The sequence below is a fragment of the Scheffersomyces xylosifermentans genome (assembly GCF_036884685.1).
Source record: "Scheffersomyces xylosifermentans strain CBS 12540 chromosome Unknown RJT20scaffold_2, whole genome shotgun sequence".
NCBI lineage: Eukaryota > Fungi > Ascomycota > Pichiomycetes > Serinales > Debaryomycetaceae > Scheffersomyces > Scheffersomyces xylosifermentans.
In genome coordinates, this window is record NW_027042940.1 from 665,357 (window position 1) to 678,700 (window position 13,344).

General features: G+C 41.3%; 3 protein-coding genes across 3 annotated transcripts; 1 reads left to right on the top strand and 2 right to left on the bottom strand. All coding sequences in view use genetic code 12, as the record gives it.

Annotated features, from left to right (window-relative positions):
• Positions 1-2,661: 2,661 nt before the first annotated feature.
• RJT20DRAFT_2263 (uncharacterized protein) lies at positions 2,662-3,219 on the bottom strand (the record flags this gene model as incomplete). Its single annotated transcript, XM_064919309.1, has 1 exon — positions 2,662-3,219. The coding sequence occupies one exon, from the start codon at positions 3,217-3,219 to the stop codon at positions 2,662-2,664; it is 558 nt and encodes a 185-aa protein (XP_064775777.1).
• A 2,618-nt stretch (positions 3,220-5,837) lies between these two features.
• On the top strand, positions 5,838-10,579 carry MSB2 (Msb2p). The gene has a single exon (XM_064919407.1). It carries the CDS (start codon positions 6,127-6,129, stop codon positions 10,204-10,206), a length of 4,080 nt encoding a protein of 1,359 aa, XP_064775778.1. The 5' UTR covers positions 5,838-6,126; the 3' UTR covers positions 10,207-10,579.
• Positions 10,580-11,363: 784 nt separating this feature from the next.
• On the bottom strand, positions 11,364-13,277 carry RJT20DRAFT_91857 (uncharacterized protein; the record flags this gene model as incomplete). Its single annotated transcript, XM_064921402.1, has 3 exons — positions 11,364-11,683; positions 11,834-11,992; positions 12,035-13,277. The coding sequence occupies 3 exons, from the start codon at positions 13,275-13,277 to the stop codon at positions 11,364-11,366; spliced, it is 1,722 nt and encodes a 573-aa protein (XP_064775779.1).
• Positions 13,278-13,344: the final 67 nt, after the last annotated feature.

The following is a 13,344-nucleotide window of genomic DNA, read 5'->3' on the forward strand; positions in this document are numbered from 1 at the left end:
AGCGGGAAAAAATTATGCTACCCACATCCCTAGATCGGACTACACATATTTCTTAGTTCAAATGCCATTGTCTACTTCAGTGTTAGACAATATGGAACTCAGTCTATGACATCACTAGGAGCAACTCTGTGAATAATGAATCTGGTTCTCAGTCTGGAAGCTTAAGAAATCTTTATCACTGATCTTACTCTCACACTACGAAAATTCAGTATGTAAGTATTCTATGGTCACCGTGTTTGAGGCTCGTTCCCGCGCGGAAGTGAAACAAGAACCATAGATAGGGTCCCTTCTGAGGTAGATTTTTAGTAGGCCTGCTGGAAATTTGAAACAAACTCACACCTGTATAAAGACAGAACTGTAACAGTGAATATAAATAGTAGTACCTCTCAAAACTGGAACCTCTCCAGTCTTGATTTTTGGGTCTCGTACTGCAAATAAATTTTTAGAAGAATCTGGTTAAAAATAACCCAGCTATTGTGAATATTGGGTTTTAAAGTTCTAGACACCCCCAGCCAGAAAACCATTCACACCCCCATCACTTGCCTTGAGTGTAGCTTTGGGAGTTTATGGTGACTGTGCACGCCCACATTCTTAGCACCACTGTTTATTGGTGGGACTAGATCCATAGATTCACTAGCCGGTTGTCAATCGGAATGTAGATATAGATAGAGCCTTAGAAGGATGAGGTATAGTGGTAAATTTGATCCGTATCGGAGCAAGTGGGGTATTAACATTGATCGTGCTCAGAATATCGGTCCGCTAACACATTGCCATTACCGGCACACCTCCACTACTATGAAAGATCCTCTTGCACGTCTCTCCTCACTCATTCTGCCGTGATCAACGAAGACACTCCTATAAATTTTTGTGCTTCTTCGCTTAAGCAGCGCGTGGTGGGTAGAGGGGATAAAATGTGGAGACCTCACTTGTGACAGCGGAGACTTCCACCAAAATCATTCATGTATAAAGTTTTTACCAGCAGAATTCGCTAGCGAGATTTTATCCCCTCAATGCCTCCACTTAGTTGGATCTCCATCGGCTACCCCATTTGATGTTTATTTTCTCTAATAATTAGAATTTTCTAGACGGGTCTCCACTTAGTTGGATCTCCATCGGCTACCCCATTTGATGTTTATTTTCTCTAATAATAAGAATTTTCTAGACGGGTCTCCACTTAAGAAATTTCAAATGTTGGAGAAATTTGCTGTCCGTTCGTCCTAAAGGTTGTCACATTTCTCTTAACTATACGACTTCTAGAAGAGGTAAGAGATTTTCTCGAGAGCAAAGATTAAGTTTCAAGATTAGTGAGAATAGTTCAGATTAGAGAAAGTATAATATTGGAAAGTCACCACCACCCAGCTACTGCCCCAGTTTTAGCAGTTCACGTGCTTCCCATGGCAGGCTTGTTTATTAATGCAGTTCTACGACAAAAAATCAAAGTTCAGTTTTGAACATTCAACACATTCTTTATCTAACTTGTTACTCGATTCTACAGTTCGAAATGGATCCTCCACTTGTGGGCACTTAATTTAAGGAAAAACAACCCGATCATGTGATCAATTTATCGTGAGAATATCTTTACCACAAAAATTGTGGTAAAGGAAAGCGCAAAAATTTTCTGAACACAAATAGTGGAACAATAGCAGAGACTGTGCAATGAGTCAATTGTGTTAAGATCTTTGAAGAATTTGACACAGCATCCAGTTTTCGAAGGTTTTTCGTACCCGTAGACTGGTTCTTTGCGGCAAACTACTTAATGAGTCTTTTATGAGTCTTTTCTGACTACTTTCCAGGCCTAAGGCGGTTATTTCAAATGATCTTTTGTTTGACCAGTTTGTTGGCAAAGACTTGGTAGCGCTTTCGCTAAGTATCCTACTCTCAAGGTAATGAAAAAGTGACCCTCAAATATGGAGTGGAATCGCTTAACTCTTGTTCAGTTTTGTGAAAATTGGGAGATTGGGAATTCTCTCGATTGTTTCAACAGATATCATTAGTGCATATTTGTAGAGTATTATTCAGGTTTTTATCGCTTCAACGGGTATCATTAATGAGTATTTGTAGAGTAGAAAGGTTTTGATCGCTTCATGTTGCCAAATTCGGAAATTAAAATGGAGCTCTTATCTAATGTCATATTTTATGTATTTATTTTGCTACGGAGCTCATGTGTAGCATATAACTACAAAGTCTAATTGCTTGTATAATTGCCACGCCTTACAGTCCAAACAAAGAGATAAAATAAGATGTATTAAAGGCTCATCTAACAACTCGCTAATCTTTTAGTATTAAAGTTTCTAGATTTTGAGATCAACGTAAAAGTTAATTTCCTGTAAAATATTATGATATCAACCAATTCAACCCTCTGAAAGAGACTACAGAGAAGTGCCCACAACTAAGGAGGGTGGCTTACACACATGGGACGATAAAGGTCAATTTTAGTCGAAGTTGTTTGTTAATGACCTAATAATTGAATTTCCTGTATAAGTGGGAAATTTATAACTGGAACCTAAAGATCTCCTTATTTTGATAGAAATGTTATGTTACCTAATCGTTTATTAATAACATAACTATGGTACATTTGACTCAAGTATATTTTATTCCCGTAAACCAGCATGACATGATGCATTCAGAATTCCGAATTCCGAATTCCGAAGACGCAACCATTCAAACATTCTTATATTTGTACTTCAAATTGTGCAACAGTTCGACCTCTTTATTTGTTTCGTAGAACCAAGACTTAAATAAGTATAGAGAAATAAGATTTATGCCTGGTAGCAAATAGTACAAGTTTGTTGGGCGAGCACCCGAAGAAACAAACAGATAGGCCAATTGAATACAAATAACAGCATTTATGTAGTTATTTTTATAAATTAGAAAGTTGCCAAATGAAGCGACGTGTCTGCTGGTTATCAATAATTTTAGATCATATTTCGTAGGGTCGTAACGCAAGTTTATGACAGAAAGTAGTATAGAAAGCAAAATTAACACTGCATGGATATCTTTGTGACGATGAATTAATTCTATCAAAATAATTATAGGCAATTCTATAGCAAGAATAATCAGAAGAAAACTCTTGAACTGTGTGAACGTCTGGTCATTAGCATTCTTCAATTGATGTATTAACTCGACCTGTTCATCAATATCTAAAAGTTGGGCAGGTGAGTCTTGATCACTTGACTGCTCAAGTATAGATCTATCCACTTTCCTCAATCGGGAAGTCATTTACTATTCTCCCTCCAAAACATTTGCAGTAAAAAAATGAACGCAGAACAAACTAGAGACTGGCCAGCTTTCAAATATGGCTTGAGATTGGATCTTTCCAGTCACATGATATAGTCAATCATAATGTTGCGGCATTGGTGTGTTTATGAGCCCATTACACACGCCTAGATCGGGTGAAAATCTTGAAAATTCCAATTGGATTCTGGCCCCACCTCAAATCGACGTTGTTACCATCGACACATTATGCAGAACTTAGACGACAAACAATGAACCAAAGCCTCCTGTGGTAATGTTGACATGTCTGCAACTTCCAGGAAGGTTCATTATAGTGATCTAGACTTAAAATGGAACAATAAAGGCACAGTGCTTTAATATGACCAGAAAAGGGCAATATCCACCAATGTCTTTGGCGGAACCTAACTGAAAGGTTTCCAAAGGAAGGCATCACCTCGATTCTTGCACGTGCAAAGCTACCGCTAAACTATCAGCGCACATCCGCCTTTACGAGGTGAATGCGAGGCGATTCTCTACAGAATGGTTTTATTTACTAACTAGGCAGACAATGAAAACGCTCACGATGAAAAGAAGGGTTGGATGCGTCAATCTAAAAGCCATTGATCAGTCCACTGCAAGAGGAGGGATACTCGTCGTTATCATTAACACAGGGTCTAGAGCATAGTTCCGTTAAGATGATTAAATTTACCAAGTAAATTTAACCGCGAATTATTTTATTTCTTGATAAAGCAAATCCTCAGCTTAGGCATGCTGCACTGTTAGTCCAACTAATTCCAAGTCTAAAGAAACCAATCGCCCGCATTACACATATATCACGGGCTACTGTTTTTGGCAATAACGAGTGTCAGAACGACAGAATTGATGTACTACTAATCCTTACGGAAGAGATTGTGCTGTTCTTGGAAATTTGGACCAAGTAATTACTGCACATGAAATCGACTCCTTGTACCTGAGTACAAACCCTATAGTGACATTAGTTGCATAACGGAAGATTCGATTGAACGATTAATAGTGACTACTGAAACATACAGCAATTTCAAGTAATAATTGCCTAAGAGGGATGCTAACTTTAACAGGTAATTTACACCAGGGAGAAGAAGCACCTTTTCGCAGTCACTGTATCTATAGGCTTAGAAATAGTGTGAAGTTAACTACAGTTGGCAATTAAACTTAAACGGTGGATTTGTAGTAGGTTCTCTTTGTAGTCACGGACGACAAACTTGGAATAATAGCTTCTGTCGTGTTTACGAACTCTAATACGCCCACAATGGACGCTGTAGTCGCTTTCTGCCTCACCCTCATTATTTTGTCGACCCAATGACTACGAGGCTGTTCTGAAGATTGTTACGCAATACGAGGCGGCTGGAATGATCTAGACGGTGAGCGAAGAACGTCCTAAGCTAACTTTTGTAGCCGGCAAAATGTCCATACCGAATGGTCAGCGTGATGTTTGTAAATACCAAATTCCGTCATAGGCACATGTCGATGGAACTCTATTACTTCGCATGCAATTACAAAATTAGACGTGTTCTAATCTGTTAATTCCTCCGACTACAGTTACTTCTATGCCCGGTCCATGCCACTAGCGAAGAACTTACTGTTCAAGGAAATTCCCAAGAACCACTGCTGCATCCTTGGGATGTCGAGGCGCTATCGTACTTTCACGTTATTCTGGATATACTACTGCGGCAAGGGTGCAAATCTTGCATTTTTGGTCGTCTACCGCAAATTAGACGAATGGTTATTTTCTTTTTTTTTGGAACTTTTCGTGTTGTGGCGTGGATGTCTCAGCATCGTATGTTCCGACATACAGCCGCTCAGAACGCGAATTCCGCACGATTTCCTGCACTCTCCCCTACAAGGAGGAGAATGTGCACTCCTTCCTCTGTCTCAATGCAGCCTAAACAAATGACGCCTCTCCGACTTGGCGACCTTGTACCGGATTGCAGACGATCTCACCACCAAGAATGAATAATCCTCCATGCAAACAAACAAAAATAATCCTAAGGGAGTATTTTTCCACCGGTCTCCCTCTCAATCCCGTTATTTTTACCTGCTCAATCAGCGACACAAAATCCCAAAAAAAACCCTAAAAAATCTCTCTGCCTTTTCTTAGACACAATATAACAAGCCAGATTTCAGGACAAACGAGGATTTTGTAATTTACAACACACCACCATCATTAGCAGGTATACGGCAAGGTCGAAACAAAAAGAGGATCCACCACCATCATCATCACAGTTCCCCTAACCCAACCCCACGCTCAAACTACCTCACCATCCTCGTAGTGTGTAGCTCCTCCATCATCACCTAACTGCCACCATAGTAAACAAAAAAAAAGTCCTGTAAAAGCTAGCCGCTGAGAGTAAAAGTCATCTAGTGTTGACCACCACCATTCGCTCCCACAAGGTCTAGCCAGCGCCTAATTGGCCTTCTACCATTCACACGCTCCTCGCTTGTCCACCCTGATCGCAAGAAGCCTATGCTTCTGCAAGAACAAGTTAAAAGTGCCACTGAATTTACCATCACACTTCGACCATCCACAAGCAACCGTACTGTTGCTCTAATCCACACAAATAGCACCTAACACAGCACTCCACCAGTGCAGAATCCATCCTATTCTAACTACAGTCTTTCTTTAACAGCTTGTTTTGCCTAACACTAGATAATCAACCATTACTACAGTCGTATATCTATCGTTATCAAAACCAATTATCACCTAGCTAAATTCATCAGTCTACCACTAATCTAGTATACTACTTGAATCGAGTTAGTTTCGATCCTCCAACAACCACATCATAAGTCTAATTTCACTATTAGCCTTTGACATTTGAATATCCATAGAGCCTCCTTTCTGCAAAGAGAGTTCAAACCCCAAGTAGAATACCCACAATGCTTACCAACAAAGCAGCCCTTGTGCTCTTGCTAGCATGTGCACAGCTTTCGACTGCTGCAGATTCCAGAACGGACTCTAAAGGTGCTTCCACAGATTCGAACCAAAATAACAATAACAATAACAACAACAACTATAATCCATTTTTCTGGTCGTGGTTGAACAATCCAAGTCGGACACAAGGTCTCGGAAATGAAAATAATACCCCTACAACTTCGTCTTCGACGTCGTTCTACAATCCTTTTGCGGACTACTCCCCAACATTGAGTTCAACGACTACATCTACAGAGAACACTAATGACGGAACCACGTCGCCAGTAAGGCACAATGATGAAGACGCAACTTCGACTACCTCAAGTAGCAGTCCAGCTTTGTTTTTCACACATCCTAACCCTACAACCCCAACAACACGTCCTGACGCAACTACTGAGGATACCACATCAACTGATACTCTTACATTAGCCTCACCTGAAGAGGACACGACCAAGGATACTACTACTGATAAACAAGATACAAGTGAAACTACTTCTTCTCCAATCAAGCAGATCACGACAGATCCGCTCACAACAGAAAAGATCTTACCAGTACTGACGTTTGTTCCTCCCTTGAACACCGATTCTCCAGATGACGCCAGTCCTAGTACTGAATCTCCACTTGTTCCTAATACCGACTCTCCAGATTCTGGTAGTCCAAACACCAATACTCCAAATACTAGTCTTAGTACTGACTCTCCGGTTGATGCTAGTCCTAGTACTAACTCTCCAAATACTGCTAGTCCTAGTACTGACTCTCCAGCTGATGCTAGTCCTAGTACTGACTCTCCAGCTGATGCTATTCCTAGCTCTGATGTTGGAGATGCTCCTGTAACAAATTCTGGAGCCGCAGACGTTCCTGCTACGAGTTCGGACGACTCACATAGCGATGCTCCAAAAGTTGTCCCTACCAGTTCTGATACAGCAGATGGAGCGGCTACCAGTTCACCAGATGCACCTGCCACAAGCTCAGCAGATTCTCCTGGAACTAGCTCTCCAAATGCTCCTGCAACGAGCTCTTCAGATGCTGCAGTTACAGGTTCTGTTCCAGACCCTCCTGCTATAAGCTCTGATCCTCCACTTGTAGGTGCACCAGATTCGGATAGCCCAGTTGCTCCAACTTCGGATACAACAATCCCAGTTGCTCCAACTTCGGATACAACAATCCCAGTTGCTCCAACTTCGGATACAACAATCCCAGTTGCTCCAACTTCGGAGACAACAATCCCAGTTGCTCCAACTTCGGATACAACAATCCCAGTTGCTCCAACTTCGGATACAACAATCCCAGTTGCTCCAACTTCGGATACAACAATCCCAGTTGCTCCAACTTCGGATACAACAATCCCAGTAGCTCCAACTGATACAACAATTCCAGTTGCTCCAACTTCGGATACAACAATTCCAGTTGCTCCAACTTCGGATACAACAATCCCAGTTGCTCCAACTTCGGATACAACAATCCCAGTAGCTCCAACTGATACAACAATTCCAGTTGCTCCAACTTCGGATACAACAATTCCAGTTGCTCCAACTTCGGATACAACAATTCCAGTGGCTCCAACGTCAGATACAACAGTGGTCACTCCAACGTCTGATACGTTAGTTGCAGTCCCTCCTACTTCTGCCACTACAGCTGCTACTGTTCCTACTTCCAATACTATAGTTGCAATTGCTCCTACTTCGGACACTACGAACTTGGTTTCTCCTTCAGAAGTTGGAAGTGAAGTTTCAACACCATCCGAGCACACGACTGGTGATACTACTACTCCAGTTATTGTGGGTACCGACTTAGGTACAGACACGATCGCTACTCCTACCGCTGTTACAAGCTCTACAACAGGCGTTGGCTTCCACGACAACACCCTGTTGGTTAGTGCTACAGACACCAGCCTTCCAGATGCTGTAGTCTCCAGCTCTCCCTCTGGTAGTTTGGAGAGCACACTGGCCACAGACACACCAGCAGGTGTTCCTACAGATACCCCAACCTCTGCACAAACAGACACGCCAACAGATAATACTACTAACACCTTACCACCACAAATTGCAAGTGACGAGCCATCATTAGTGGAAACAGGTCAATCTACTTTGGATACTGGATCTACCGCAGCAGTTGTCACACCACCAACTGATGTCAGTTCTGTAGGCGCAATCGAGTCTGAGGCTCCTACGCAACCAACTTCTCCTGCAACTGTTCCTGTTAGTCCTTCTACGGTCTTGACAAGTACACCAACAGAGGCAGTCGCTCCTTCAGATGCTGCATCTGACACTTCATTGCAAACACCATCTGAGGTTGAACTCCCTACATCTGATACAACTCAAGTTGGTTCGTCTGTCTCTACCAGTCCTGACTTAGGAACTCCTGGCTCTGGAACTCTTTCACCAACTACTGAATCAACGGAAACACAGCAAACAGTGGCACCAACGACAACTAACTTGAGCGGTACCGAGTCTGTAGGAACTACAGCTAATACCGATACCACTGCCCCATTAGTGTCAGGCTCAGCTGCAGATGCTGAAACTGCTCATGCAGAAACTCCTTCCACAGGATCTCCTGCAACAACGGGAACTCCAACTTCAGGAGCAGCCACAGGAAGTCAGGTAGTCGACGAGTCAGCCACGAAGACTGCTCTTACAAATGCAAAAACCGAGGCAACAGAAGAGCAGACAGGATCAGCAACTCAAGCCACCAACAAGCCAGTCGAATCTGCCACTGGTACTGAAGAAGAAGATAGCTCCACCACAGCTGCTGCTGCTAAACAAGCTCTCTCTGCTTCAGAAGCTAATGATAAGGAGACTTTGTCTGCAACTGGAGCAGCTGAGCAGCAAACTGAATCTGGCCCTACGGACAAGAATACAGCATCTGGAACAGAAGCTGCCGAAAAACCAACTGCATCCGCAACTGACGCCTCTCCAGCATCTGAAGAAGGTCAACGTACTGGGACTACTGGAACTAATACAGCTGAGACAGTTGAAGGAAACACAAACACTGATGCAGTTGAGACAGCTGAACCTGAAGCCGCCACTACTGCCGCACCAGTGGCGGACTCCGAAAATGCTGAGCCTACCACTTTGGTGACTTCACCTGCTCCAACCAAGGCTGCTGGAACAGACGAAGGAACCTCGACTAAGAATTGGTTGCCAACCCAGATTGTTGTAGAAAACACTTCTACCGTGCAAACCGCCACTAATTCTGAGGAGTCTATTCAATGGGCAACTTCCACACCAGAATCAGCTTCCGGTTTACCGAAGGCCATCACTCCTGCTACCACCTTTACTCCAGGTAGCAACTATGAAGTGGTGTACGTTGGATTCAAGTCAGAGTTGAACTATCCTTTCGTCGTGCAGCACTCTATTTCATCGGCTCAGATCTTCCAATACTTACCTCTGGTTTTGACATATCCGTTCGATAACCAAGAGGATTATAAGGATGTTTCAGTCAGAAGGTTGATTCCTTTTACTGCCCAGGGTATTACCTACACCATTACAGTCGCTGAAGTATACTTCCCAAGTGACTCAGTCAACATTTTGGCACAATTTATCCAAACTCCTAACTCCAAGTTGTACAGAAACCCCGATTCTACTGAGCGTAGTTTGGCTTCGTTAATTGATAGTAGAATACCGCTAACTGGCTTAGACACTTCTGACGACGGATCAGGAAGTAGTACTTCATCTAACACGCCAGCCCTGAATAACGGTTCCATTGATTCAGCTACAAATACTCCAAATGTCCAGAACAAGGGCAGAATCGCCGGTCTCACAATCGGTGCTGCCGCCGGATGTGGTTTGTACATGACTTTGATGGTTCTTTTATTCAGACACTACAGAAAGGATAAGTCAATTGAATTGCCACCTTCTGACGGTGAATCAAATGTTGGACTTGACTTTGAGGGTTCTCTCTTGGATAGATCTTCAGGTTTTTCTGCAATCTTTAACAGAATAAATAGTGGAGGCGTTCTAGGGGAATCCAATGATGCAGTTAACCATATTAACGGGCGCATTTCTGAGCCCGTCCAAGCGTCTAACTCGTTGGGATGGTACCATTAGATTCATTAAAACACTTGCATTTTCCTTTCTTCAATACTTCGTTGTATATAAAGACCAGCGAAGTATTGGTACCACCCGACATTGAGATTGTTTTATGGTTAGTTTAGAGCATACAAAACTACTCTCCAAGTATTGCGGTTTCCGAAACAGTTCATAATTTTATTATCTCTAAAGCTGCTCTATAAGACCACCCTACTTGTGATAGTTCTCCCTTTTAGTTTGATTGAGGCATATGTCGCAAAGAATATGAGCGCTTAATGATAATTGTCGAGGGTGCCGAAGCCTATGCCTTTATTTGAATTTTGTATTTCCTTTTATCTTCAAGTTCTTTTGTATTGTTTATATATAATTTACATTTTAAATTTATCAATTTCGTAGGATATAGAACAGCACCTTAATCGCTGTTAGAAGGGTACATACATATTTCTGAAACTTCTGCAAGATATGGTTTCCATACAACAGAGGTATATTCGACGAAAACTGCTTACTGATCTTTAACTATGGGCATTAACCGAGAAAGTTAACTTTGGATATAAACTATGGAGAGTTCAATATGGACTCAATTGTAGTAAAGTTACTCTGAGAATGGCCGATGATTAACCAAACTTTATAGGACAGAGAAGCATCTTATTGTTCACTGCAAGAGAGTGTAAACTACTGCGAATAGTATGAGATCCAAACTGTCGTTTGTTCAATAAATGGACAACTATTATACTTTAGTTCATTACAGTTCATTACACTCACTACATATTTTGCAATTATCAGACTCGCCGTTTCCTTGAGATTGCAAATTCAACTACTGATGCGGGTGCAAAGGACAGGAAAGACAACACCTTCTTAGTCGGCATGGTTACCTTAGGAGTAAGAGCACTGATTAACGCATGTTACGAGATATTATTACCGTATCCAGATTAAATCTCTTGTAAGATAATATATTCATCAATATTTCTTGCTCACATATTAGCTACCTTAAAAATCCTCTAAAATAGTGGAGTAAAAGCGACTGCACAACAAATTATAGATATTACGATGCCATAATTATTTTGGGAATTATTATTAGAAGTTTCCATTGTTCCAGATTATTCAAACTAATGCAACAGAACCCCGTCATAGTTAACATGCAATTCGTCGTTTCATGTTTTTGCTGTTTTCTATTTCTATACCACCGTTAAGAACTTCCACAAATCATTTACCAAATTGGCTGCGTCGTCATCTAGTACTTCAGACAATTCTTCGATGAGTTGCTGCTTTGCTTGCATGTCGTGCTTGTTCAAATTATCAATGATAACCTCTACCAAAAAATCGTCAATAACACCAAGATACTCCTCAACTAACTCAACAATTTTGGATTGTAGTGCCTTTTGCTGTGCTTCCGAGAAGTTGGAAATCTTAGTTCTATTCTCCGACTGTGAATTTTCATCGTCCATTTCGATTATTTCTACTTCTGTCTGCTGTTCCGTTTGCTTTTGCAATATATCTCTATCATTTTCTTGTACACGAGTCTCTTGCGGATTAGTTCTTGTCGAATTAACGGGTTGTACGTTTTCGCTCTGTGTTCCTGTCTGATTCTGCTGTGTGGACTCATCCAATCTAGGCTTTTTGAAAGATTCAAGAAGAGATGCAGCACAATTCTTGGATTCCAATTCAAGTTTTTCTTCTTCGGCATCTTTCAAATCAAGTGCTTCCTCAGCACTTCTCTTTTCATTTCTCTCTTTTAAGTACCTTGCATGGTTATTGTAATACAAGTGAGATAAAGCTTCAATATCATTTCCTTTCTTGTTTTCGACTCCAGAGCGAGTCGAGTTGGCAATAGGCTTAGACGAGATACCTGTTTCAATGGACTTAAATGCGTCAATATACCTGAACTTATTATCAAGCAAGTCATCTTCATAGCTGAACAATGCGTCCAACTGCTTCATCAAACCTTCACGTTCGTTCACTTCTGCATCTCGTAACTTCGCAAATCGTGCAACATAAGCATCCTCTATTTTCTTTTTCTCTTCTTGTTCAATAAATTCCTGGTATTCAACATCGTTCAAATCATCATGTTCATTTCGAGTAATAAATCCCAGGGGCTCTTTAGCGGGCGGCGCTTCATCTACTACCATGTCATCATTAGCCTCTTTGATTCCTTCAAATAATTTCTTCAACCTATCCTTTGTCTTCTGCCTTTCCAACTCAATTTCCTTCTTACGGTTGTCTCTTTCTATGAGTAGCACTTTCGAACGGAAACGAATGATATCATTAATAATTGCGTCTTTCATGTTTGTCGGTACATCAATCAAATCATTCTTATCCACCTCATATTTGCTATAGTATGTAAGTACCTCATCCAAATCTTCAGTTCCTGTCTTCTTGGACACTCTTTCGAAGTTCTTGGGGTTTTTCAACACCAAGTTGATTCTAGCTGGTATTCTATCAGGTATTACTGAACCTTCTTCTGCACCCTTAACTAATTCAAATAGATTTTCACTATGTGCCATTTTCACATCGTCATCTTGTAGTATACCTGCCAATTTTCCTCTATACGTTTCAATAAACCACTTTGCATCTGAAACATGGCCAAATTGCACAAATACCAACCTGTTGTCAGCGTACTCATAGTGAACATGAGACCATCTATAAGGTCTCACCCCAGCCAAAGAATCAAGTATTTTCTCGATGGCGTATCTCTTAACTTTGGGAAAAAAATGTATAGCTATTAAGCCGACCTGGTCCTTTAGACTGGCTGGAGAAAACGCTTCTATGTCTACATACTTTGCTGGATCTTCTTTTTCCATACTCAATACACGATCATCAATATCATCCTCAACACCTATATCTTCTATGGTACGAGTACGAGATGCAACTACTTGTGATATCAACTTTTGGTTATTAGCAGAGACCAATTCCGAGACATCAATGTCCTTAAGAACAGGAACCGATGGCATTACTGGTGTTGCAACCAGTGGTCCTGTCGATTTACTACTTGAATAAGGTAGTGGTTTCAAAAAACCCAATAACCGTGAATTGTTGGATTCAGGAATTGAATATGGAGCTACGTCCACAGTGACTTCAAGGGAAGTTGTCATGGTCTTCTGTAGTATTTACCGAGAATCTAACACAAATAAGGAAGACAACGGGGTATATTTATCTAAC